Here is a 26,967-nt window from a genome sequence, read left to right as displayed (position 1 = left end):
ACTCTTCACATGAGGTGGCCAAAGTACTGGAGTTTCAGCTTTAGCATCATTCCTTCCAAAGAAATCCCAGGGCTGATCTCCTTCAGAATGGACTGGTTGGATCTCCTTGCAGTCCAAGGAACTCTCAAGAGTCTTCTCCAACACCACAGTTCAAAAGCATCAATTCTTCGGTGCTCAGCCTTCTTCACAGTCCAACTCTCACATCCATACATGACCACAGGGAAAACCATAGCCTTGAGTAGACGGACCTTTGTTGGCAAAGTAATGTCTCTGCTTTTGAATATGCTATCTAGGTTGGTCATAACTTTCCTTCCAAGGAGTAAGCGTCTTTTAATTTCATGGCTGCAGTCACCATCTGCAGTGATTTTGGAGCCCCAAAAAATAAAGTCTGACACTGTTTCCACTGTTTCCCCATCTATTTCCCATGAAGGGATGGGACCAGATGCCATGATCTTCGTTTTCTGAATGTTGAGCTTTAAGCCAACTTTTTCACTCTCCACTTTCACTTTCATCAAGAGGCTTTTGAGTTCCTCTTCACTTTCTGCCATAAGGGTGGTGTCATCTGCATATCTGAGGTTATTGATATTTCTCCTGGCAATCTTGATTCCAGCTTGTGTTTCTTCCAGTCCAGCGTTTCTCATGATGTACTCTGCATATAAGTTAAACAAACAGGGTGACAATATACAGCCTTGACGTACTCCTTTTCCTATTTGGAACCAGTCTGTTGTTCATGTCCAGTTCTAACTGTTGCTTCCTGACCTGCATACAAATTTCTCAAGAGGCAGATCAGGTGGTCTGGTATTCCCATGTCTTTCAGAATTTTCCACAGTTGATTGTGATCCACACAAGCAAAGGCTTAGGATTCAGCATTTCCACCCCTGGGTATTTATTAAAAAAAAAACAAAAACCCATTGATTTGAAAAGATACATGCACCCCAGTGTTCATAGCAGCATTATTTACAATAGCCAAGAAATATATGGGAGGAACGTATGATGATCAACAGATGAATGAATAAAGATGTGGGATATCTATCTATAAATGCATATATCTTTTATATATTTATTATATATACTGTGTGCATATATTTAATGGAATAAAATACTACGCAGCCATCAAAGGAATGAAATTTTTCCATATGCAACGTGGGCGGACTTGGAGGGTATTATGCTTAGTGAAATCATTCAGAGAGAAAGACAAATACTGTATGATGTCACTTTTATGTGGAGTCTAAACAAAACAAACTGGTGGCGATAACAAAAAGAAACATTCACGATGTAGAGAACCAACTCGTGGTTACTAGGGAGGGAAAGGGCCTGACAGCAGTAGCACACGACAGGTACAAACTACTGGGTGTGAGATAAGCTACGGCATATGTTGTACAGAGTGTAGTCGATGTGTTATAGCTGTAAATCAAGTGGAAACTTTAAAAGTGGCGATCTCTATGTTGTACACCTGAAACTTATATAATGTTGTAAGTCAACTCTACCTTAATTAAAAATAAGATAAAGTGAAAAAACTCCTATTTACGCATATTCATGTGTTAATAATGAAGCAGCAATATGATTGGTCCATGGTAGCCTAGCCTATACGCTAATGAATGGTTGGTTATAAGAGTTTTTACTGATTTTCATGTTTTATTCATGGTTATCCTTAAATAAAGGGTGAGCATGTACAAATTAAAGCATAGGATTAAAAAATGGTAATAGATTTCTGGTTTAATTAATAAGATTTGCTGCAATGGATTTGAGACTTTTTGTCAAAATATGTTCAAATGAATTAAGCTTAATAAGAACTTTTTAGTTTGATATTGTTTTATTGTCATCATGACCAGTTTTACCTCATTAACGTTTTTATTTATGGCTGCATTGGCTAACAGAGATGTATTCCTTCATGTGATCATTTATTCAGAAAACATTTTATCATGACATCCTATTTAAGTAGTTACTTTGCTTATGTTGTGGTTGCTAGTTTTTGTTGCGGACCATTCCAGTTCAAGAATGGGAACTATTTATAAAGACATGGCAACTCCTAACATTGAAAATGTCTGAATTGCCCTTTTTTGTAGCAGGTATTATGACTAAAGGGCTTATTCTGTTTTCTTCATTTCGTTTTCTTTTTTAAATTTATTTGTAATTGGAGGATGATTGGTTTACAATATTGTGTTCATTTCTGCCATACATCAACGTGGATCAGCCAGCTTCTGTCTGACTTTTTAAATTTTTTCATTTCTCAAAAACTGTTTCTGTATGGCACCAATTCTTCTTCTACTGTTTGTGTTTGCTCTAGTTTCAGTGCCCATATCATATAAGTCTCCATCTTACAAAAGAAGTCAAAAGCAGTCTTGAGTAGTCAGAACCCTCCTGCTGGATTGTCTAAGGTCATTTTGTTTTCTGGCACTGGTGCATCATATTCCTCTAGCACGGGTTCAGAAGCACTCATCTCCATCAAGTTGTCTTCTCTTCATTCCTCTGGTATGGGGTCAGTTAGCTCTTGAATTTCTCCAAGATCCATATCGTGAAACCCTTCACCTTCTTACCTGCTCCCCTCCCCCGGCCACCATACATACAGTCTCTCTCATGATTTTCTTGACTGCCTTTGTTTTAAATCCTATGAAGTCATCTGGACACATTTTTCTCCAGTAGGAATTTATTGTTTCAGACTTTATAGCTTTCACAGCTTTTTCTATAACAAGAGCATCTTAAGTAGTATAATCCTTCCTGACTTCTGTGGTGATTTCTTGATCAGAATTCTCGTCCATCGTAGCACTGATAATCTTTCCATAGAGTGCTGTATGTCATGGGCCTTACAAGAACTGTAAAAGGCAGTCCCTTACTTGCAAGATACTGATTTCAGAGACAAAGCAGCAATGGAACCAATTCAGAAAAATGGTTCTTCTTGTCTAGGCCTTCTTGTATAACCAAAGACTGGTGTTTATATTTTCCTAGGGGTTAGCAGCTTTGTAATCGGGAGTCCTGATTATCAACCAGACTGCATTTGTACAACATGGTCAGAGGGTTTGGCATAGTCGATAAAGCAGAGGTAGATGTTTTTCTGGAACTCTTTTGTTTTTTCTGTGATCCAACAGATGTTGGCAATTTGATTTTTGGTTCCTCTACCTTTTCTAAATCCAGCTTGAACATCAAGAAGTTCTCATTTCATGTACCGTTGAAGCCTGGCTTGGAGAATTTTGAGCATTACTTTGCTAGTGTGTGAGCTAAGTGCAATTGTGCAGTAGTTTGAACATTCTCTGGCATTAACTTTCTTTGGGATTGGCATGAAAATTGACCTTTTCCAGTCCTGTGGCCGCTGCTGAATTTTCTAAATTTGCTGGCATATTGAGTACAGCACTTTCACAGTATCATCTTTTAGGATTTGAAATAGCTCAACTGGAATTCCATCACTTCTGCTAGCTTTGTTCATACTGATGCTGCCTAAGGCCCACTTGGCTTTGCATTCCAGGATGTCTGGCTCTAGGTGAGTGATCACACCCTCGTGATTATCTGGGTCATGAAGATCTTTTCTGTCCAATTCTTCTGTGTTTTCTTGCCATCTCTTAATATCTTCTGCTTCTGTTAGGTCCATACCATTTATGTCCTTTATTGTGCCCATCTTTGCTGAAATGTTCCCTTGGTATCTCTAATTTTCTTGAGAGATCTCTAGTCTCTCCCATTCTGTTGTTTTCCTCTGTTGCTTTGCATTGATTGCTGAGGAAGGCTTTCTTATCTGTCCTTGCTGTTCTTTGGAACTCTGCATTCAGTTGCGTATATCTTTCCTCTCCTCCTTTGCCTTTTGCTTCTCTTTTCTCAGCTATTTGTAAGGCCTCATCAGACAACCATTTTGCCTTTTTGCATTTCTTTTTCTTGGAGATGGTCTTGATCACTGCCTCCTATACAATATCACGAACCTCCGTCCATAGTTCTTCAGGTACTCCGTCTATCAGATCTAATCCCTTGAATCTATTTGTCACTTCCACTGTATAATCGTAAGGGATTTTATTTAGGTCATACGTAAATGGTCTAGTGGTTTTCCCTACTTTCTTCGATTTAAGTCTGAGTTTGGCAATAAGGAGTTCATGATCTGAGCCACAGTCAGCTCCCGGTCTTGTTTTTGCTGACTGTATAGAGCTTCTCCATCTTCTCCTGCAAAGAATATAATCAGTATGATTTTGGTATTGACCATCTGGTGATGTCCCTGTGTAGAATCTTCTCTTGTGTTGTTGGAAGAGGGTGTTTGTGATGACCAGTGCGTTCTCTGGGCAAAACTCTGTTAGCCTTTGCCCTGCTTCATTTCATACTCCGAGGCCAGACTTGCCATGCATCCCTTGACTTCCTACTTCTGTATTCCAGTCCCCTATGATGAAAAGGACATATTTTTTTGGTGGGTGGTAGAATTAGCCTATCCTTTTCTGCCTTAAATCCTGGTGCTCACTTCTCCTCTTTACTAATAAATGTTCTTTGTAGTATTGCTATATGATATTCTTAAATATATAGTAAGAATGTACATATTTTTACTGTTGATATTCTTACTTGTAAGAGTAGGTAAGAATATGTATTAGATATTTTTATTAAGATATTTGTCTTAAGATATTCTGAATATGGCATTCTTTTTCTGGAATGTAAATTATGATCTGAAGGCTCAGCAGTAGAGAAAATTTATTGATCATGTCCACGACTACCTAATGCTTATTAAGAGGATGCAGCATGATTTATTTAGTCTCTCAGTGATAGATACCAGGTTGATTATTCTTTGTTACTAGGAAACAGTCTATACCAAATAGCTTTGTTATTACAAAAGATTGCTCTTATTATTAAATTAAAGTGATTTGTTATGTGACCAAGTTAATTTTCTGGTATTAGAATTACCCACTATCTTTGTCACCGGATTCCTCTGATTCAAATAAAATCAGTCTCTAACATACTTTCTAAATTGATGGAGTAGTTTCTACTAACTTTAATTTGGCTATTATCTTCACTCAGACTGGGTTGGGATCCTTGGAAATTCCTCACTATAACTTTGTAATTCCAATTTGGGCATGAGATGAGACCTCTTTGGATCACTTGGTCTTTGCTAACAAGTTGGTCCTTTCTCTAAAAGGATCATGTGGTGGCAGCTTTTGGATTGAATGAAGCTGGATGTAAACACATCTTCTATTTACATAGAAAGAATATGGGACTTTCTCCCAGCATGACTTGCCTCCTGAGTAGTTTCTAGGCCATTAAGCTTTGTATGCACACCTCTTTGGGATCAAAGTCTTAGCTCCATCCACTGACTACTCTGACTTCTCCTGTTTCCTAGACTGGATCCTGAAACTCCTGGTGTAGATTGACATTCCTGTTAGCGTGGTGAGGAGCAAAAACAGCAATATGGGGTGTGGGTGTGTATGTACATCTTCCTGGGGCTTTCCAGGTGGACTGAGAGGGAGTATTGTCGGCGTCTGTGATACTGACGTGGTGTGTTTGGGCCTTGTCGTCTGGGCTGATGCCTCCATTGTCTTTGTTCTTTACAGGTACAAGCAGTAAGTCCAATCCATTCTCAGCAGTAGACTTCCTTCTGGACCTGCCTATGAAGTCAGAGCCACGTGTACCGTCCTGATCCTGGTAAGCATGTTTGGCTTTTTCTTACTTATTCACTTCTGTCTTTGTCCTTTGGATGACTCTGGTTGTAAACCCAGGCCACTGGCAGATGAACACCTTTCTTGTGTCTTTATGTTTCTCAACATTTTGTCACTTTGTGCTGATTAGCATTGACCGCTGTGTCTATGTTCTGCTTTGTCTGCTGGGTAGGGAGAACATCTTTTTCCAAAGATGTGGGCTCAGAAAGTTCCCCCTAGGATATTCAGTCATGTATTTAATATAAATTTTCCTTTTATGTTTATAATCTCGTGAACTATTCCAGTTAATCTGTTGGGAATTTTACATTCACTGTTGAATAACAGTTGAAGCCATTCAGTAGTTGTAGGCTACACAAGAATCTGTTGAAGGAAGGGAGACCCTTTCCATGGCCTAAGAGTGGGCTCTTGTCTGACATTCAGAAATGAATTGTCTGAGAAGACACATGTGCAGGAGACTTTATTGGGAAGGGGCACCCTGACTGAGAGCAGGAGGGCGAGGAAACCCAGGGGGACTGCTCTGCCACATGGCTCACAGTCTCAGGTGTTCTGGTGATGGGGTTAGCTTCTGGTGTGGCTCCTGCCAGTCATCTCACCTGGCCCATAGCCTGACTTGGGGGCCTTCCTGGTGACACGAACATCTCTCAGCTGAGGTGGGTTCCAGTGAGAAGGTCTTTGGAGGGTTGGTCATCTCCTCCCTCTTTTGCCCTTCCCTGAGTCTCCCAGTTAGTTTTCGGGTTAGTTTTGTCCTGCAGTACATGTTCTTTTTTGAGACTTCCTTTTGTGAGACAACTCAGGCAAGCGCGCCTGGCCAGGGCGGGTGGATTTGGTCAACAGTTCCCTAGCAAAAACTGTTTTGTAAATAATTATTCAGAGATGTTGCTCTGAAGTTAAATAACATATGACTTTTTCAGATTTGGGGAGTTTGATGGTTGAAATCCAATGCCGCTTTGAACTTTTTTAATAACCCCAGTTTTCTAATCATTAAGGAAAGAGCCCTGAATCTACTGCATTGTCTTTTTTTGGTAATTGGAGGGTGATTACTTTACAGTGTCATGATGGTTTCTGCTGTACAACAAAGTGAGTCAGCCATACGAATACATACATCCCCCCACCCCGCAAGTCATCATGGAGCACCGAGCTGAGCTCTCTGTGGTGTGTCACAGGTTCCCACTAGCTCTCTGTTTTATACACGTAGTGTATTGATGTCAAATGTAATCTCCCAATTCATCCGATCTCTCCCCTTCCCCTCCCCTCATGTCCATTCGTCCATTCTCTGTGTCTGCATCTCTTATTTGTGCCCTGGCAGTAGGAGAAGGCAATGGCACCCCACTCCAGTCCTCTTGCCTGGAAAATCCCATGGATGGAGGAGCCTGGTGGGCTGCAGTCCATGGGGTCGCTGAGAGTCGGACACGACTGAGGGACTTCACTTTCACTTTTCACTTTCATGCATTGGAGAAGGAAATGGCAACCCACTCCAGTGTTCTTGCCTGGAGAATCCCAGGGACGGGGGAGCCTGGTGGGCTGCCGTCTATGGGGTCACATAGAGTCGGACACGACTGAAGCGACTTAGCAGCAGCAGCAGTAGGTTCACCTGTACCATTTTCTAGATTCCACATACTTAGGATGATTGTCTTTCTCCTTCTGACTTCACTCAGCAGACTGTAGGTCCACCTACATCTCTACAGGTGACCCAGTTTTGTTCCTTTTTATGGCTGAGTACTCTATTGTGTGCGTATTTTCCTTCTCCAGTACACATAACACCTTTATCCATTCATCTGTTGATGGACATCTGTAGGTTGTTTCCATGTCCTGAATATTGTAAATAGTGCTTCAATGAACATTATCTTATACACACATATATATATCTTTTTGAATTAAGGTTTTTTTCAGAGCATATGCCCAGGATTGCTTGGTCATAATGGTAGTTCTATTTTTAGTTTTTCAAGGAACCTCCATACTGTTCTCCATAGTGACTATATCAATTTACACTCCCACTAACAGTGCAGGAGGGTTCCCTTTTCATCACATTCTCTCCAGCACTTACTGCTTGAGGATTTCTTGATGAAGGCCTTTGTGATTGATGTGAGGTGATACCTCATTGTAGTTTTGATTTTCATTTCACTAATAATTAGTGATGTGGAGTATTTTTCCATGTGCCTCTTGGCCATCTGTATGTTTTCTTTCAAGAAATGTCTATTTAGTTCTTCTGCCCATTTGTTTGACTTTTGATATTGAGCTGCATGAGCTGTTTATATGTTTTGGTTTGTTTTAACTTTTTATGTCTTCATGTGAGGCCCCAGTTGCAGCACATGGAGTCTTCATTGCATCGTGCTGGATCTTTTGATGTGGCACGTGGGCTTAGTGCTTGTGGCACGTGGGCTTAGTGCTTGTGGCACGTGGGCTTAGTGCTTGTGGCACTGGGCTTAGTTGCTCTGCAGCATGTGGGGTCTTAGTTCCCCGACTGAGGATTGAACCCACGTCCCCTCCATTTCAAGGCAGATTCTTAACCACTGGCCCATCAGGGAAGTCCCTATTTGTGTATTTGGAGACTAGTCCTTTGCTGCTTTGTTTGCAAGTATTTTATCCCATTCTGAGGGATATCTTTTCTTGTTTGTGGTTTCCTTTACTGTGGAAAAGCTTGTAAATTTAATTAGATCCCATTTATTTATTTTTGTTTTTATTTTCATTACTGTGTGAGGTGCTTCAAAAAAGGTCTTGCTGTGATTTATGTCAAAGAGTGTTTTCCCTAAGTTTTCCTCTAAGAGTCTTTTAGAAGCTAGTATTACATTTTAGATCTTTAATCCATTTTAAGTTTATTTTTGAGTATCGTGTTAGGTAGTGTTTTTCTTGTTTTTTTTTTTTTTTAAAGGTAGTGTTTTAATTTCATTCTGTCCAGTTTTCCCGGCCCTACTTATAGAAGAGACTTCTTTTCTCCGGTATGTGTTCTTGCCTCCCTTGTCATAGACTAGATGGCCCATAGACGTGTGGGTCTGTCCCTGGGCTTTCTGTCATGTACCATCGATCTGTATTTTTTTTGTTCCAGTGCCGTGGTGTCTTGGTTACTATAGCTTTGTAGTACAGTCTGAGGGCGGGGAGCCTGATCCTTACAGCTCCATTTTTCTTTGTAGTTTGCTGTAGCTCTTGGGAGTCTTCTTGCTTTCCATACAAATGGTAAATTTTTTTGTTCTAATTTTGTGAAAAATGCTGGTGGTCATGTGATAGGGATTGCATTGAATCTGTGGATTGCTTTGTGTACTTTAGTAATTTTCACAATATTGACTCTTCCCATCCAAGAACTTGATATCTCTCTCCATCTCTTTGTGTCATCTTTGATTTCTTTCATCAGTATTTTATAGATTTCTGAGTATAGGTCTTTTACCTCCTTAGGTATGTTTATCCCTAGGTATTTTATTCTTTTTCTTCCTATGGTAAATGAGGTTATTTCCTTAATTTCTCTTTCTGCTGTTTTGTTGTTAGTGCATAGGAATGCAAGAGCTTTCTGTGCATTACTTTTGTATCCTGCAACTTTAAGATTCATTGATGAGCTCTAGTAGTTTTCTGGTTTCATCTGTAGGGTTTTCTGTGTCTAGTACATCGTTTGCAAACAATGACACTTTTACGTCCTTTTTTCCAATTAGTATTTCTTTGCTTTTTTTGAGTGCTGTGTCTAGGACTTCCAAGTCTGTGCTGAGTAGTAGTGGTGAGCGTGGACATCATTACCTTGTTCCTACTCTTAGCAGAAGTGCTTTCGGCTTTTCACCATTGAAAATGATGTTTGCTGTGGGTTTGCTTTATACAGCCTTTATTATGTTGAGGTAGATTCCTTTTGTGCTTATTTTCTGGAAAAGTTTTTTTTTAAACCCATGACTGGGTGTTGAATTTTGTTAGAATCTTTTTCTGCATCTACTGAGATGATCATCTGATTTTTAATTTATTAATATAGTGTATACATTGATTGATTTGTGTATATTCTTTAATTGCATCCCAGTTTTTCCTTGCATCCCTGGGATAAATCCCACTCAGTCAAGCTGTATGATCCTTTTAATGTGTTGTTGGATTCTGTTTGCTCATATTTTGTTGAAGATTTTTGCATTTATGTTCATCAGTGACATTGGTCTATAATTTTTTATATGTGGTATTCTTTTCTGGTTTTGGTGTCAGAGTGATGACTTTCATAGGACAAGTATGGGCATATTCCCCTCTCTGCAGTTTTTGTTAAGAGTTTGATAGAATTTACCTGTGAAGCCACCTGATCCTGGACTTTGTTGGAAGATTTTTAATTATACCTTCTATTGAATTACATGTCGTTTGATCTGTTCATATTCTCTAATTCTTTCTGATTCAATCTTGGAAAGTTATACCTTTCCAAGAATTCGTCCATTTCTTCATGCTGTCCATTTTATCCTCATAGAGTTGCTTGCAGTAGTTTTTATGATCCTTTGTATTCCTACAGTGTCAGTTTTAATTTCTCTTTTTTCATGTCAAATTTTATTGATTTGAGTCCTCTTCCCCCTACCACCTCTTTTATGGTAAATATGGAAAGGTTTATCAATTTTGTTTATCTTCTCAGACAATCAACTTTTAGTTTTATTGATCTTTGCTGTTGTTTTCTTTGTTGCTATTTCTCACATTTCTGCCTTGGTCTTCATGATTCCTTTGTCTAATTTAAAAAATTTTTGTCTGTACTGGGTCTTTGTTGCTGCACGAACTTTTTCCCTAGTTGTGGCAAGCAGGGGCTGCTCTCTAGTTGCAGTGTGTGGGCTCCTCATTGCTGTGCTTTCTTCTGTTGGAGCGTGAGCTCTGGGCATGCAGGCTTCAGTAGTTGCAGCACGTGGGCTCAGTAGTTGCGGCTTCCGGGCTCCTGAGCGTACAGGCTCAGCAGCTGTGGAACACAGGCTTTGTTGCTCTGCAGCATGTGGGGTCTTCCCGTGTCTTTTGAATTGGCAAGCAGGTTCTTTACCACTGAGCCACCTGGGAAGCCCCTAAAATTCCTTTTTTTATACTAACTTGAGGGGGACTGTTCTTTCTCTAGTCACTTTAGGTGTAAGGTTTGGCAGTTTTGAGATATTTCTTCTTGTTTCTTGAAGCGAGGTTGAATCACTGAGACAGCATTACCACTTATTAAAAAGGCAGACGGAACTTCCCTGGTGGCACAGTGGGTAAGAACCCACCTGCCAGTGCACGGGATGTAAGTTCAGTCTCTGCTTCAGGAAGATCCCACACGCTGTTAGAGCCACTAAGCCCATGCACAGCAACAAGAGAAGCCCCTGCAATGAGAAGCCCGTGCAGAGCAGCTAGAGAGTGGTCCCCGCTCTCTGCAGCTAGGGAAAGCCCGTACACAACAACCAAGACCTACACAAGCAAAAGTAGAAAATTAATTTAAAAAATACATTCAGTTAGTAGCTAAAATACTGTTGTTATTTAGTCACTAAGTCGTGTCTGACTCGTTTGTGACCTCATGGACTGTAGCCCACCAAGCTTCTCTGTCCGTGGGATTTCCCAGGCAAGAAAGCCATTTCCTTCTCCAGGGGATCTTCCCAACCTAGGGATCGAGCTCACATCTTCTGTATCTCCTGCACTACGGGCAGAGTCTATACATGCAGGCAGAGTTTTAATTCACTGCTTAAATCACTGTTTTATTTATTTAATTCAGTGTTTTATTCACTGCTGTGAGAACCACAGTGCCCAGAGGACCCCGAGCCAACACAGGCACATCAGCGTGGAACCAATGAAGGTCCAGGAGAGGGGCATTTCTGTGTGTACCATCGTGTTGGGACAGGACTTCCAGCATCCTCCTAGTGGCGATCTGTTTCCTACTCAGAGGTTCCAGAACACTGGGTCTGTTCCAAGGTGACCCAGACTGAGAAGGAGACGTGAGCAAGAAAAACCATTGCGCCTGCTTCACAGGGACAGATCTGAAGCGCTAGGCTGCTCCACCTCGGAGTCCGATGGCGGCGGCGACATTGAGGGACCCGCATCAGGTAACCCTCGTCCTCTGGGCCCTCACCCCAGCAGACACTGAAGCCCAGAGTGTGGGGCACCTGCTCACATACCTGCAGCCTTGGGATCCAGGATGTTGAGGTGGTCATAGGTCGGGCCCTGTATCTGACCGACAGTGATGGCGTGTGGGAGAGGGTGATGGGCAGAGGGCGCCACAAGTATAGCGGCTTGGAGGTTGGACTGAGCTGGGAGCATTCAGGAAACCTGTTTCTTTAGGGAACAGTGAATTAAAATTAAATGGCACCTGGATTGGCAGGCTCAGGGGTTATTTCTTCATTCTGAAATCCCTGGGGACTATTGGAGAATTTCAGCAAAGGAGAAACGTGAAGTTTCCCAGGAGGTCTTTAGATGAAAAACAAGCTTAAGAGGGTTGATAACAGTGAAGTACAGGGAGACTGAGTCCTGTGGCTGAGGACTGAGTCTCCCAGGGTTTAGGCAGCTGGAGGGCTCTCTGCTCCGGGGTGAGCAGAGCAGAGCCCATGAAGCTCCACCTTGGTCGCCCGCCTCCACTTCGTCTACCTCATCGTTCCCACAACAGCTGAAGCACCTTTGGAACCTTCACAGTAAGGCAGGGTTCCCAGGGCTCACTGATGGCAGCCCTATCCATGTGGTGTCAGGGCCCTGGAGAAGCATCAGGACAAGGCCGGAGGTTACTATATGGAAGTGTTCCTAATTCCAGAGATCAGTAAACTGAAGTGGTCTCGGGCATACCTACCAGTATGTCCAAGATGCTTGAAGGTGAAGCCGGCCTGGCAGTATTCAGGGAAATGTCAGTCTCCTTCTGATGAGAACAGAGCAGGGAGGTAGGACTCAGACCTGGAATATGGGTGTTGATTTTGGAGGTGGTAGGAATAAGGGGAGATTTGGACCATAAGATGGAGGTGCCCTTTCCTTACGCTGCCCAGCATGTTCCATTTTAGGTGGGAGGGTGAGAGGAGGCTGCCACACTAGTTCAGGTGGGATGTGTGTAAGACACAATTGTGGAGGTGAAGTTGTTGGATCTTTGTTCACTTGCTGAATTATGTCCGACTCTTTGCAACCCCGTGACTGCAGCACACAATGTTTCCCTGTCCTTCACTGTCTCCTGGAGCTTCCTCAAAGTCATGTCCATGGAGTTGGTGATGCTGTCCAACCATCTCCTCTCTGTCACCCTCTTCTGTTGCCTTTCCCAGCCTTGGGGTCTTTTCTAATGAGTTGACTCTTCACAGAAGAGGCCAAAGTGTTGGAGCTTCAGCTTCAGCATCAGTCCTTCCATTGAATATTCAGGGCTGATTTCCTGATTCCTTCAAACCAGGGATGGACTGGTTTGATCTCCTTGCAGTCCAAGCGACTCGCGAGTCTTCTCCAACACCAAAGTTTGAAAGCATCAATTCTTTGGCACTCAGCCTTCTTTATGGTCCAGTTCTCAAATGACTACTGGAAAAACCATAGCTTTAGCTCTGTCTGTTGGCAAACCGATGTCTCTCCTTTTACATATACTGCCTAGGTTTTACATATACTGCCTAGGTTTTTCATAGTTTTTCATAGCTTTTCTTCCAAGGAGGAAGCAAGCATCTTTTGATTTCATGCCTGCAGTCACTGTCTGCATTGATTTTGAACCTAAGAAAACAAAATCTCTGTTTCCATTGTTTTCCGATCTATTTGCCATAAAGTGATGGGACCAGATGCTATGATCTTTGTTTCTTGAATGTTGAGTTTTAAGCCAGCTTTTTCACTCTCTTCTTTCATTTTCATCAAGAGGCTCTTCAGTTCCTTTTTGCTTTTTGCCGTCAGGATGGTATCATCTGTATATCTGAGGTTATTGATATTTCTCCTGGCAAGCTTGATTCCAGGTTGTGCTTCATCCAGCCCAACACTTCACATGATGTATTCTGTATATAAGTTAAATAAGCAGGGTGACAATATACAGCCTTGACTCCTTCCCCAGTTTTTTTGTTGTTGTTGTTGTTTAATTTCATTTGGCTGCATCTGGTCTTTGCTGTTGTAGTGAATCGGCTCAGGCTTAGTTACTCCAAGGCATGTCAGCATATGGGATCTTAGTTCCCTGACCAGGGGTCAGACTGCATCCTTTGCATTGCAAGGCAGATTCTTAACCTCTGGATTACCAGGGAAGTCCCCCTTTCCCAGTTTTGAAGCAGTCTGTTGTTCCATGTCCGGTTTAAACTGTTCCTTCTTGACCTGAATACAGATTTCTCCGGAGGCAGGTAAGGTGGTCTGGTATTCCCATCTCTTGAAGAATTTTCCAGTTTGTTGTGATTCACACAAAGGTGTTAGCGTAGTCCATGAAGCAGAAGTAGATTTTTTTTTTAAATTCCCTTGCCTTTTTTATGATCCAGCAGATGTTGGCAATTTGATCTCTGGTTCCCCTGCCTTTTCTAAATCCAACTTGTACATCTGGAAGCTCTCAGTTTACATACTGCAGTGAGTGCAAATTGTACAGTATTCGAATGTTCTTTGGAAGTACCTTTCTTTGGTATTGGAATGAAAACTGACCTTTTCCAGTCCTGTGGCCACTGCTGAGTTTTCCAAACAAATTTACTGGAATATTGAGTGCAGCACTTTCACAGCATCATTTTTAGGATTTGAAACAGCCCAGCTGGAATGCCATCACCCCCACTAGCTTTGTTCGTAGTGATGCTTCTCTCAAAGGTCCACTTGACTTTGCCTTCCAGGATGTCTGGCTCGAGGTGAATGATCACACCATCGTGGTTATCTGGGTCATTAAGATCTTTCTTACATAGTCCTTCTGTGTATTCTTGCCACGTCTTAGTCTCTTCTGCTTTTGTTTGATCCATAGCATTTTCTGTCCTTTATTGTGCCCATCTTTGCATGAATTGTTCCCTTGGTATATCTAATTTTGTTGAAGAGTTCTGTCTAGTCTTCCCCATTCTGTTGTTTTCCTCTGTTTCATTGAAGGTTTTCTTATCTCTCCTTGCTGTTTCTCTGGAGTTCTGCATTCAGTAGGGTAAATCTGTCTTTTCTCCTTTGTCTTTTGCTTGTTTTCTCAGCTATTTATTTGTAAGGCCTCTTCACAGATGACTCCTAAGGTTTTTGTCTTTACAGCTGAACATGGGGGTCTCCATTCACAGGGCTGGAGCAGTCAGTGAAGGGAGTGGGAACATTTCCAGTGAGGATAGCGGGAGTTTTGTTTTGGGCCATGTTTAAGAGCCTGATGTGTTTCAGAAAATATAGAATGGAGGTATCCAGTTAGTTGGAGGTTATAAAAATGTAGAAATCTGAAACAGTTCAGCATTAGAGCCACATAGGTGGTGACCACTGAGTGGAAGGAGCTCAGTGTCACATTTAGGAAAGGGAATTCTCACCCTTGGTAATGTTACTCTCAGGTCAGAAAGAACAGGTCATTCTGCATCTCTTTCTGGGGTACCTGGTTGGAGGAGATGGCATTTGTGGGAGGAAGGGACAGTCTAACAAGTGGCCAAGACTCCCAAGGGAAGAGTGGACTGTGGTGAATGCAGAGGCCCAGGAATAACTGGGGCAAAGGGACCCTGAGACTGGAGCTGCTCTTGTTCAGCATTTTCTTGACTCACAAGAACTTTGTGGTGATCTTTCATGGAGCCTGATGTATTTCACTCACACTGCTAGATGAGTTTAGAGGTGAATGGGAACATTTGTGTCCATGTAATGAGAAGAATTACATTCCCTGAAGTTTTTAAGTTGAAGTGTTAACCCCCAGGACCTCAGAATGGGACTGTATCTGGAGGTGGGATTTTTAAAGAGGTAATTAAGTTAAAGTGAGGTTATTAGCACGAACTACTAGTGTCTTTGTAGTAAGAGGAAGTTAGGACTCGGGTATGGGAAGACTGTGGGAACTCACATGGAAAGTACCAGTGAATTTTTAATCCTTAATAAGCCAAAGATTGAGACTGCAAATGTTTCAATAATGGTAGTAGGAAAGAGAAAGGCTGTGATAGTAGGGTACATCAGTGCATGCATGCTCGGTTGTGTCTGACTCATTGCAACCCCATCCACTGTAGACCACAAGGTTCCTTTATCCTTGGGATTTCCCAGGCAGTATTTACAGTTGGTAGTCATTCCCTTCTCCAGGGGATCTTACAAGACCAGGGATCAAACCCATGTCTCCTGCATTGGCGGGCAGGTTCTTTACCATTGAGCCACCAGGAAACCCCAAAGGGGAAAGTGCAAACAAATTGGGAAGAGGGCTATGGTATATTTTAAGATCCATGCATGGTTCTGGGTGCCTGAGACTGAAGCACAGATCAGAGGCAGACAAGGCGGGGGGCCTGGATTTTAGGCTGCCTCAGATGGTTGGACTTCCCTGGCTCAGACGGTAAAAGCATCTGCCTACAATGAGGGAGACCTGGGTTCGATCCCTGAGTTGGGGAGATCCCCTGGAGAAGGAAATGGCAACCCACTCCAGTATTCTTGTCTGGAAAATCCCATGGACAGAGAAGCCTGGTAGGCTACAGTCTGTGGGGTCACAAAGAGTCAGACACGACTGAGTGACTTCACTTTCAGGTGGTTGGGTCTTGCACAGGGCTGTAGCAGTAGGGGGTTCTCTTTATCGAGGCCTCTTAAGCTGTGTGATGAGTCAGAGAGACAGTTGGGACAGCTGTGCCTGCAGATGAGAGATGTGCACGTGGAGAGGTAGTGGGAGCTGATGATTCCACATTCTCAGCATTGGACTGACAAGTGCAGGTTGAGCCCATGTGATTGTACCTGGGAGGTGCCCTCTGGGTTCCCCAAGGATGGGGCCTGGCTGGCAGGGGTTAGACACCCCCAGCGAGGCCTTGCACTTGGATGGTAGCTATTGGCCCACCTGCCTTTTACAGCTGAGGACTGGATACAGTGATTCATGGGACCTGAAGAGAGAGTGCTATTAGTGGCACCAGGTCCTGGGCAAACGTGGTCATTTGTAAGAGTCACAAGGCCTGGGGTGGTCCACTACATGGGGCTGAGCTTTGAATGTGGCTTGGGTGAACAGAAGAAAGTTGTGATGGCTGAGAGTGCAGCCCAGAAGTGGAGAGGGCCACGTGTGTCTGAGAGCAGACATGTTCTGAATGCAGAGTCTGAGGCAAGGACCTGCCCCTAAGTAATGAGGTCTCCAGAGAAAGATCTGGGGCTGCTGCAGCTCAGGAAGTCATGAGAAGTCCCTGGGAGTATTTGAATCCTGTTTGAATTGTCAAAGTATACTCTGGATGTTTTTTGCCAGGTTGTGGTGTAAGCCTAAAATTAAAGATTAAAGCCAGTGTTATTTAAGTGCTGTGTTGTGAAACCATGAGGACTTCAAATGGCCTGAGTGCTGGTTCTTCTCACTCTGCTCCTACACATAAGGTCTCCTAACCCAACAGTCTTCTTTCTCACAGGGATTAAATGGACTTTCTGCTCATCCCTTCTCAGGTGGTTTCAGTTCCCTGCCTGCCCCTGGAGGATCATTGTTCACTCTTTCCATTCATGTAGCTCCACTCTGGCTCTGTGAGTGTGTGGTCTCCTCATCTCCCAGACTGAGTAGATGATTAATACGTTGCTGTTGATCTCATCTGACCAACATAAGGTCTCCTGTGTTTGGTCATCTCTATAACCATAGGACATGATCCCATCCTCCCCCCTGGGGTAAAGTAGGAGATGATTGAACTACCATAATTTATAGGGACACCAAAGAGGCACTTAAGCTGTGGGGTGGTCAGATGGTGGCCTGGGACATGTGGCTGTGGTGTCTAGAGATGTGAGGGATGTACCATATTAAGAAGGATGTGCATTTGCAGAAGGAGTAAGTCTCAGGGCCCCAGTGTGAGACGTACCTGGTTTGCCCACAAGTTAGGGACATTGCCTGGCAGTGGGGCCATTTGCAGACAGTGGGTCTGGTTTCATCTCCCGAGTTGGAGAGAGGGTGGGCATAGGTCGATGTGTCAGTGATGGGTTGTGGTCTTTGGGAGAGTTTGTGATTTCATCTTTCCCCCATCATGGCAGGGCAGTGTGACCTTTGAAGATGTGGTTATGTACTTCTCCTGGGAGGAGTGGGGTCTCCTGGATGAGAATCAGAGATGCCTGTACCACGATGTGATGCTGGAGAACTTTGCGCTTGTGACCTCACTGGGTAAGGCCCTCACACCTACCCCAGTACCTTGTACTCAACTCTGCTCACTTCAGACACAGGTGCTGCCTCCTTTCCCCAGTTGCCTGGCTGGTAGGCACTAGGGTCAACAGGGCTGGGCTAAGCTACCTCTTCATGAGCCTGCCACCTCTAATTGTGCTGCCAAAAAATCCAACCAGTGTCCCAGGCTGCTGTTCATGAAACTCTCACATAGCGCTGAAATGTCACTCAGCCAAGGCTCTCATGAAGGGTGTTGGCAGAGAACTTGAACTGGATGTTTCTTTCTTTTCTGCACCTCTCCCCTTTACATTCTTTATCTTATGAGGCCTTCCTAATTCTTAAGACTTTCAGAGCCTCAATACTGCACATCAACCTCATATTGAGAACAATCTAATGGGCTGTGCTGAGTCTCACACAGAATTGTGTAGAGGCTGCCCCCTCCACCACAGACGACAGGCATCTCACCCGCACGTCTGTGCTTTCAGGTTGTTGGTATGGAATGGAGGAGGCAGTGGCATTTTCTGTGGAGAGTGTTCCTGTAGAACAAACATCACGGGGCAAGACTGTAGTTCCATACCCATCCATTGAGAAGACTCAGCCCTGTGAGGGGTGTGTCAGGGCCAGGAGAGACGATCTACAGCTGCCTGAGCACCAAGGCCTGCATCCTGAGCAAAACTCACAGCCCGGTGAGGAGTGTGAGAAGCAACCAAGGTTCAGCCCTGGCCTCCACCCAGAGCCCAGCAATGAGAAGCCATCCAGAAGGGACACAGACAAGGCATGTGTGAGAAGTTACAGATTTCACATATCAGCAAAGCCCTTCACTTGTGAGGAAGTGGGCAAGGATTTCCTGGCTATGCTGAACCTCCTCCAGCATCAGGCCACACTCAAAGGGACAAAGCCACAGAGCAGCTTTCAGTGTGCAGAGCCCTTTCTTGGTGGAAAAAGTCAGTACAAGTGCAGTGAGTATGAGAAACTGTTTAGCTGTGAATACACACTTTTTCAGAATCAGCAGATTCTCACTAGAAAAAACTATCAGGACTGTGATGACTGTGAGAAACCTTTTAACCAAAGTTCCCTCCTTATCAATTGCCAGAGACCTGATAACACAGGAGCAAGGCCTTATGAGTGCAGCGAATGTGGGAAGTCCTTTAGCCAAAGCTACAGACTCATTCAACACCACAGAAGTCACACTGCAGCACGGCCTTATAAGTGCAATGAATGTGGGAAAGCCTTTAGCTACAAACTAAGACTTGTGCAGCACCTACAGATTCACAGTAAAGTGAGGCCTTATGAGTGTGGTGAGTGTGGGAAATCCTTCAGCTATAGCTCTACTCTCATTAAACACCAGAGAGTTCACACTGGAGCCAGGCCTTATAAGTGTGGTGAGTGCGGGAATTCCTTTAGCCAAAGCTCCAATCTCATTCAACACCAGAAGATCCACAGTGGGGCAAGGCCTTATAAATGCACTGAATGTGGAAAATCTTTCAGTTACAAATGCAAACTTGTGCAGCACCTGCGCATTCACACTGGAGAGAGGCCTTATGAGTGTGGGGAATGTGGGAAATCCTTTAGCCACAGTTCCACCCTCAATCAACACCAGAGAATTCACACTGGAGCCAGACCTTACAAGTGTGATGAATGTGAGAAATCCTTCAGCCAAAAGTCCAATCTCATTCAGCACCGGAGAGTTCACACAGGAGAAAAGCCTTACGAATGTGGGGAATGTGGGAAATCCTTTAGTCAAAGCTCCCACATCATTCAACACAGAAAACTGCACACCAGATAACCTCACGAATGCAATGACTGTGAGAACACCAGTCACAGCCAGTGTCTATATTCAACTAGAAAATTATGCAGCACATTTGGGGAAACCATCTTAAAGGTCTAAGCCCAACAGGGAACATGGGTTTCTTGGTGAAGGGGCCATCTCCTAGAAGTTGAGCATTATACAGCTGAACATACACAGCAGAAACATTCCCTTTGCGTTTGTAGGTTGGTGGGAAGCTTTTAGGAGCCTTTCTGCATATTTCACTGCTGGCTCTGTTTCCTCAGTTACATCCCTTCTGGTTTCTGTAGCAGAAGCCTCACCCCTACCAGCCAGTAGTTTCCAGGTTCCAACACTTTTTATCAGTCCTGGCAGTTTGATCAGGGGAGGGAGATGTCTCATCTCTGTCCCATTCTCTATAGAACAGTATGAATAATTTTCAGGGGTACTTCATATTCCTTCCCCTCTGACAAATTAGGGCTCAATCCAATTTTAGCGAAGTGTGGGTAACATTGACAGCAATAGGCTTACCATCTTCCCCTAGAGGTCCAGCTTGCATAGCTGCCAAAAGTCTCCTGGGAAAGAGAGAGGGCTTTTAGTAAAGGGCCGTAATTTATGGCTTGGATGCAAGGAATTTGGGGACCCAGAGGTCACCTGTAAGAAGCACCTCTGGTGCTTCTGTGAGAAGTATAGAAATCAGTTCCCTTTTCCCCAGTATTACACACAATGCTGAGCACTGTTGTGGAGAAGCTCCAGGTACTGCAGAAATCATGTGCCTTCAGGTCTCGAGCTGGGTTTTCTGGTGTTACTGAACGATTTCAAGGGTGAAGCCAGAAACTTCACACAGAAATGCTGGATGTGGTTATGTGCACTGGAGGAGGCTGTGGCAATGAAAGGACGTGCCTGCTGTAAAGGCACCTCCACAAATGTCCCAGTGACTGGTGTGTTAGATGCGTGAGTACACTCCGCTTATGTATTCTTCCTTCAGTTGCGGTCATTGTCAGAGCAAATAAAGCTTTGCTTATTCTCATAACCTCTGGCCTTTTCACCCTAAGCATCATGCTGCACAGACAACGACAGATGGGGATGAAGCTGGAGCCCAGGGATATAGCTTTTGTGACCAGTTTCCTGCTGACTCAAAAACAGTCTTTACCAGTATATTTTTTTCCTTGATGGAGGGCCTGCCAGGGAAAGGCAGGTTTCTAAAGCTCTGGTTATGGGAAAAAAAAAAAAGACTAGGAAAATTTCTATATAAAACAAATTTCTACAAAGTTTTATTGAAATATAATTGATTAAAATTGTACAATATGATACTGTTTACTTGTACACCCATAAAACTATTAAAAAACATATCTACAACAAATAGTTTGCTTGTTCCCTTTCATTTTTTTTTTTTTTAGCCACACTGCATAGCTTCTGGGATATCTCAAGTCAACCAGAGGTTGATCTGGGGCTGTGGCAGTGAAGCCCAGGTTTCTAGCCTCTAGGCTACCAGGAAACTCACTTGTACCCTTTTAAAAACTCTCCCTTCTGTCCTTTATAGTTGCTATTGATTTTACTCTTTCACAGTAAATTAGCTTGTTTTATAAAATTTTATATAGTTGGAATCATTAAACTGTTTACTTTTTAATTGATATTGTGCTTTCTTCCCTGTGCAGTTCACAGTGTTGCTTATGTAAGTACCTTCATTTCTCAGCAGAGTATTCCTCTATAGAGGTACCCGTTTGTTTACCCACCTAATTGCACATTGGCTTGTTCCCAGTTTTGGCTGTTACAAATAAAGCCTTATGTTATAACCGCTGGAAAGGAATGGGTGACGGGAGCTTCAGCTTTCTGAAGCTTTCACTCGGCCTTCATCTAGCTCACTAGGCCCACTATAATAGTGGATTGTAACACCTAACATCTCAGGACCACTCTAAGATAAAGAATCTTCATTGCTCCAAGTAACTTATACACAAAATACAGTACTGAGGTATCCCAAGCTGCTTGCAAAATACATCTTTAGAAGCTTCTATGTTTCATAAGTTTCATCCATCATTCCAGTAGAATTTACCACATTCTAGATGTGGTTCGTTTGGTCTCTCTGAAGCTGTTTAAACATACTGGCTGCACCCAGGCCCCGTGCTTGTAAGCTGGCTGTTCTGGAAGTTGCTGATGATTTGTCCGTTTTGCGATCCCGCACTCAGCATAGCCTGGAAAACATTCAAGTACTTGTATGTGCCCCAGTGTAAGAAACCCTTCCTTCCAGTCTCCTGCACCCTAATACACTCTTGAGCTCTGTAAACCTACTCAGGACAAGTGAAAACCATGAAACCCTAGAGACCACCACCCTTGGAAACTAATAAAGGCAGAGCTTCAAGTCTGTGTTCCCTTCCTTTCCCTCACCACCTCACTGTGGCATGCCCCCAGGACACCCTCCACAGTCGCTCAGTAATGTCTTGTTCCTCAAGTTTCGGATCAGATTTTGTTGACGTTCTTCCTACGGTTATAGTAAGAACCACAAGCACTGCAGTGCAGGGGGAATGGCAGTAGGACTCAGTGAAGTTACAAGGTCTTCCAGTGAGTGCCTGGGGCATCCCAGCTGAGAGCATCCATCACTGCTACCAGTGGCTGGGACCTACAGCACATGGTGAGTCGGCCAAAAAGTGCAGTCAGTTTTCTGCATAACATCTTAATAGCAAAACCTAGACAAATTTTTGTGCCAGTTCAATATTACTAGCTCTTTAAAGGAGTAGGGAGAGAGAAAACCTGGTATTTTCGTGTGGTATTAAAAAGTACCTACAAGTTACTTCGCTATAAATAATCACTAATTACAATGTGAATTAAGACTTGGATGATGTCCCTGCACAACATTATCACAGTAAAAAGTCAAAACTTGTAAATTTTTGCCAGACATACTAAGTGAAACACCAAGGGAAAGAGAGTTGAGTGCTGGTTTGGGCAAGACTTTTGAGGTCACTGTAGTAATGAGGTGAGTCCCGCCTAGGAACGAAAGAACTGCTTATGGACTCTGTTGAGGTTAGTCACTTGTTTGGGACAGTTGGAAGTTTGACAACGAAATTAAGAAATAATCCCTTGTACATCACAACAATTTGGGAAGGATACAGAAATAAGACAGAGCTTAAACTCCAGCAAAGTACTTAAATGGGGAGGAAGGGGATTCGGGAAGAAAACACTTCTGCTTTGAAGTGGCCTGGGGACTTAACTTGCTTGAGCTGCACCAGGTGTCAGTTGCAGCACAGGGGGAATCTTTGATCTTCGCTGTGGCGTGCAGGATCTTTAGTTGCAGTATATGGGATCTCAGTTCCCTGACCAAATGTCAAACCCTGGCCCTCTGCATTGGGAGCATGACGTCTTAGCCAGTGGACGACCGGGAAGTCCCCACTCAAAACTTACTAACTTCCACAACAGGGGGAAAAAAGCCAACTTAAAACCAGCCAAATTAGAGAGAGAACATTCTCTAATGTTCAAACGAGCCAGTTGGAACATTAGAGAATGCCTTTGCTGCTTTTGAACGCATCTGTTAGAATCGCCTGGCTTCCAGGTGGCACTGGGGGTACAGCACCCACCTGACAACAAAGGAGACGTGAGACGTAGGTTCCATCCCTGGGTCATGTCATGAAGAGCCCCTGTGGGAGGGCAGGGCAACCCACTGCAGTATTCTTGCCTGGAGAATCCCAGGGACAGAGGAGACTGGTGCGCTACACAATCCATGAATTTGCAGAGTCAGACACGACTGAAGTGACTTTGCACACACGCACACTAGTCACCACTGTGTGCCACGCATTAGTCCAAGCGTGTGGTGCACAGGAGACAAAAAAACGAGGAGGCCTTTGTGGTTAATAGGTGAGGGGGGATTCCGACCTCACACCTTGGGCTCCAGCTGCCTGCGTCCTGCAGTCCCCTCCGTGCGACTGTGTCCCTGCTGCTGCTGAGAGGCTTGGGAGGCCAGGCTGGCCGCTCCCAGCGCCGCGTGCCCAGGTCCACTCCACGCTTCCAGGGAGCAGCTCCAGCCCATGGGGTGTCCTCACTGGGCTCACTTGGCTTCCTGTGCTTCCTCCTCCCACGAGGCTGGGCCCCTGCACACCTGGAGAGCTACAGGAAGCAGGAGGGGTGGGCACTGGCCTCCCTCGCCCCATGACCTGGCCACTGTGTGCCCTGGCCACCTTGGCCTTGGCTCACCGTGCCTGCTATGTTCCTGGCTTGCTGACCTCCCCTGGACTGTGTCCTTCGGTGATCTCTTCTGCCAGCATGATCTTGGTTTTTCTCCACAGTGACCTCTTTAGATCACATGCATTGGCCCTGCTCTGTAGGGCCTCCTTTCTGACAATAAAGTGTGGACCCTGAGGTGGGGGGGCGGGGTGCGGGGAGTCAGGAAGACAGAGAATGAAGAAAAGAAATTAATAGGATGAAAATTTCCAAGGAGAAAGAGTAGTTTCGTGTAGTAAATAGTGCAGGGGGTTGGGTTATAAGTCGTATAAACTAAAAACGGGTAAGAGCACACTCCAGTCTAGATGTGATGAAAGGGCAGGCATGAGATTCAGGGGATGAAAGGAGAGGAAACACCACTGGAACATGTCTGAGGCCAGAGTACACTCTCAGTACTTGGGGGGAGAGTCTCAGGGCAGTGCAGAGGCGTCTCCAGGCCACAGGTAAGACGCGGTCCCTTCAAGGACTCAGGTAGGTGGGGACACCGCCAGGGGAGGGGGCACGCCCTAGTGCCCACGCAGTGAGTTGCGTTCCTCATCAATGCACCAGCAGCCCCCTCACCAAATATCAAGACAAGTTTTGTGGGCGGAGGACCCCCTCACCGGCACATCCCCAGCGGATGCCAAAACAGATGCAAAGAGGCCCAGCTCAGCGCTCACAGGGTTTGAAACCCGCGTACGCAGCACCGTCTCAGGAGCGAACCAAACAGCCCACTGGGCTCCGGGGGCGGGGGGGGGGGAGGGGGGTGCGGGGGGGGGGGTGTCACTGCCTCCCCGGAGACACGGGGCCCAGGAGACCCAGCGCCCGGAGTCGTGGCTGCGGGGGACGGAGTCCACAGGCCGGGACCAGGTGGATCTGCAGCCCGGCTCGCCCCGGCCTCCCAGCCAGGCCTGGCCTGATTCCCACCTCTGGTCCCGGGAGACCCTCTCCCGCTCCCCGCGCCGGCCGGAGGGGCTCCGGTGGAGGCTGGTCGATCGGCCGGGCAGCCCCACACCCAGGCCTGGACTGAGGGGCCGGTCTCGGCCTCCGCCCCCAGAACCTGCCGGCACAGCCTCCGGAGAGAGGAGGCCCACCGCCCAGCAACAGCCAGCCGATTCCGCCTGCCCCTGCGGCCTCCCAGGCTTCGGTTCCGAGCCAGAGTCAGGGCGGCCGCCACGGTGAAAGCACCAGATACTACCTAGACCGGTGGTCGGTGACAAGTGTCCCAACCCTTCAGCTTTGCAGAGAAGAATGCCAGCAAAGACAGAAAGTAGTGAGTATTTACTAAAGAGGAGAGAGTACAGGGCGCGTGGATAAACACTCCGGCCGACTGAGGGAAAGGGAGTCACTGAGTCGAACCCTCGCGGCAGTTTTACTTACTTAGTCGGGGCATTTCTTCCGGGTTTCCTTCGGCGGGTCATTTTGATTTGCCTGGTTCACAGGCCGTATTTGGTGCATCTCAGGATTCTCCTGGATGTGCGCACTCGTCTTAGCCAAGATGGGTTCCAGCGAAGAGGCCCGTGGGTAGCCTGGCATTAGTTAACATCACTCCCCTTTGACCTCCGAGGAGACTTTCTGTGCACATGTGGTCAGACAGGTCTCCTGAGAAATGTGTGGTCTGGGCAGGGCCCAGCCTCCTCCCTAAATTGTCCTGCTATTCTCAACTTGGAGTTTCAGTCCACAGGGAGTGAATCTCCAGTGCTCACCTGGGACCCACCCACCTCCTGCCTCATTACCGCCTGAACCACCCCCTTCCCCATTGTCCATGGGAAATTCTCTTCCATAGAACCAGTCCCCGGTGCCACGAAGGTTGGGGGCCGCGGCTGCAGAGGGAAAGGACGATATAAAAGAGGCTTCAGGTGGCGCCCGACAACCGGCAGGAACGTCAATGGGACAGACCCAGATCCTGGGGCAGCGGGAGCGCACTGTGGGCAACGGGGATCCCTGGCCTCCTCCAGGCCCACCTCTGAGCCTGGGCCCTCAGGCGGGCTGCCCAGAGTGAGACCAGAGAGTTCCCAGGCTCCCCAAAGGGCTTAAATAAACTCTGCAGCAGGCAATGTACAGCTAAAAGCTTCCAAGGGGGCTTCCCTGGTCGTCTAGTGGTAGAATCTGCCTGCCAGTGCGGAGGACACGTTGGACTCCTGGTCCAGGAAGACACCACAGGGCAACTAAGCACAATGAGGCACCAACTACTGACCAGATGTGCTGCAACTACTGAAGCCCCCTTGGCCGGAGCTCATGCTCTGCAACAAGAGAAGCCACGGCATTGAGAAGCCTGCACTCTAGCATGAAGGGTAACAAAGATCCATCACAGCCAAAAAGTAAAATAAAAATAAATAAATAGATCCTTATTAAAAAAAAAAAAAGCATATAAGGATGCATAGAAAACAATGGATTAATAGTTTCGTTTGTGGGAAGGTGAGGTTTGTTTACTTTGGCAGAGCCACGTGGCTTGCAGGATCTTAGTTTCCCAAGCAGGAATTGAATCTGGGTCTTCAGCAGTAAAACACTGCATCCTAACCACTGAACCACCGGGGATTTCCTGGATGAATGTCTGAATTCCATCATTTTGAGCAGAGGCCTTTTTTTGGTTGTGCTGGTTCCCTTGCTGCACACAAGGTTTCTCCAGTTGTAGCTCTAGTTGTAGGTTTCCACTTTAGAGGGAAAAAAAAAATCCCAAGAGAAAAACTGGGGATCTAGAGTCAGTTGTGCATGCGTGCTAAGTCACTTCAGTCATGTCCAACTCTTTGCAACCCTATAGAATGTAACCCACCAGGCTTCTCTGTCCATAGGATTCTCCAGGCAAAACTACTGGAGTGGGTTGCCATTTCCTCCTTCAGGGGATCTTCCTGACCCAGGGATAGAACCTGTGTCTCCTGTGACTCCTGCATCACAGGCAGATTCTTTACCACTGAGCCACCGGAGAAGCCCAGGGTCAGGTACAGTGATTTTAAAATTTGACACCAGAAGTGTGATCCATGAAAAGAAATGGAGACACTGAAAGTTGTCAAAATTAAAAACCTACGCTCTGAAGCACCTTGTGAAGAGGATGAAAGGACCAAGGACAGAGGCCAGGAGAGAAAACATGTGCAAACCACGTGTCAGATACGAATATGAAAAATTCTCAAAACATCATGGTGTTATCTTTTAAAAAAAATCCAAATATAAAATAGACAAAATACACATAATATATTTTACCCAAGAGAAAGAGATACCATTAAATGGCAAATATGCATATGGAAAGCTATGAGGCATTTCCTAGGAATGCAAATGGAAATCATAGGGATATACCTAGGCAGATCCCTCAGAACACCTCAAAGAAAATACAG

General features: G+C 45.1%; 1 protein-coding gene and 1 long non-coding RNA gene across 3 annotated transcripts in view; one reads left to right on the top strand and one right to left on the bottom strand.

Moving 5' to 3' along the window:
* Nucleotides 1-20,813, top strand: part of LOC147354849 (zinc finger protein 587B-like) — a 33,938-nt gene extending 13,125 nt beyond the window's left edge. The window contains exons 2-5 of one of the 2 annotated variants that reach the window (XM_086355071.1): nucleotides 5,508-5,598; nucleotides 11,434-11,593; nucleotides 17,562-17,688; nucleotides 18,171-20,813. In XM_086355071.1, coding sequence (XP_086211197.1) covers nucleotides 11,561-11,593; nucleotides 17,562-17,688; nucleotides 18,171-19,471 — 1,461 coding nt within the window. In that variant the 5' untranslated portion in view covers nucleotides 5,508-5,598; nucleotides 11,434-11,560 and the 3' untranslated portion in view covers nucleotides 19,472-20,813. Of the gene's footprint in view, nucleotides 1-5,507; nucleotides 5,599-11,265; nucleotides 11,594-17,561; nucleotides 17,689-18,170 lie in introns of both variants that reach the window. The other variant, XM_086355069.1, reaches the window with a different exon arrangement.
* A 2,684-nt stretch (nucleotides 20,814-23,497) lies between these two features.
* On the bottom strand, nucleotides 23,498-26,004 carry LOC147354848 (uncharacterized). Its single transcript, XR_015146692.1, has 2 exons — nucleotides 25,019-26,004; nucleotides 23,498-23,793 (listed from the first exon to the last, which is right to left on the bottom strand). It is a non-coding gene; the product is annotated as an uncharacterized LOC147354848 (long non-coding RNA).
* Between the last annotated feature and the right edge of the window lie 963 nt (nucleotides 26,005-26,967).

The sequence above is a fragment of the Bos grunniens genome, chromosome 18, assembly GCF_055505025.1.
Source record: "Bos grunniens cultivar Pamir isolate PY7600 chromosome 18, Bosgru_T2T1.0, whole genome shotgun sequence".
NCBI classification, from domain to species: Eukaryota; Metazoa; Chordata; class Mammalia; order Artiodactyla; family Bovidae; genus Bos; species Bos grunniens.
The sequence above is the reverse complement of the archived record's forward strand: the minus strand, read 5'-3'. Positions and strand labels throughout refer to the sequence as shown.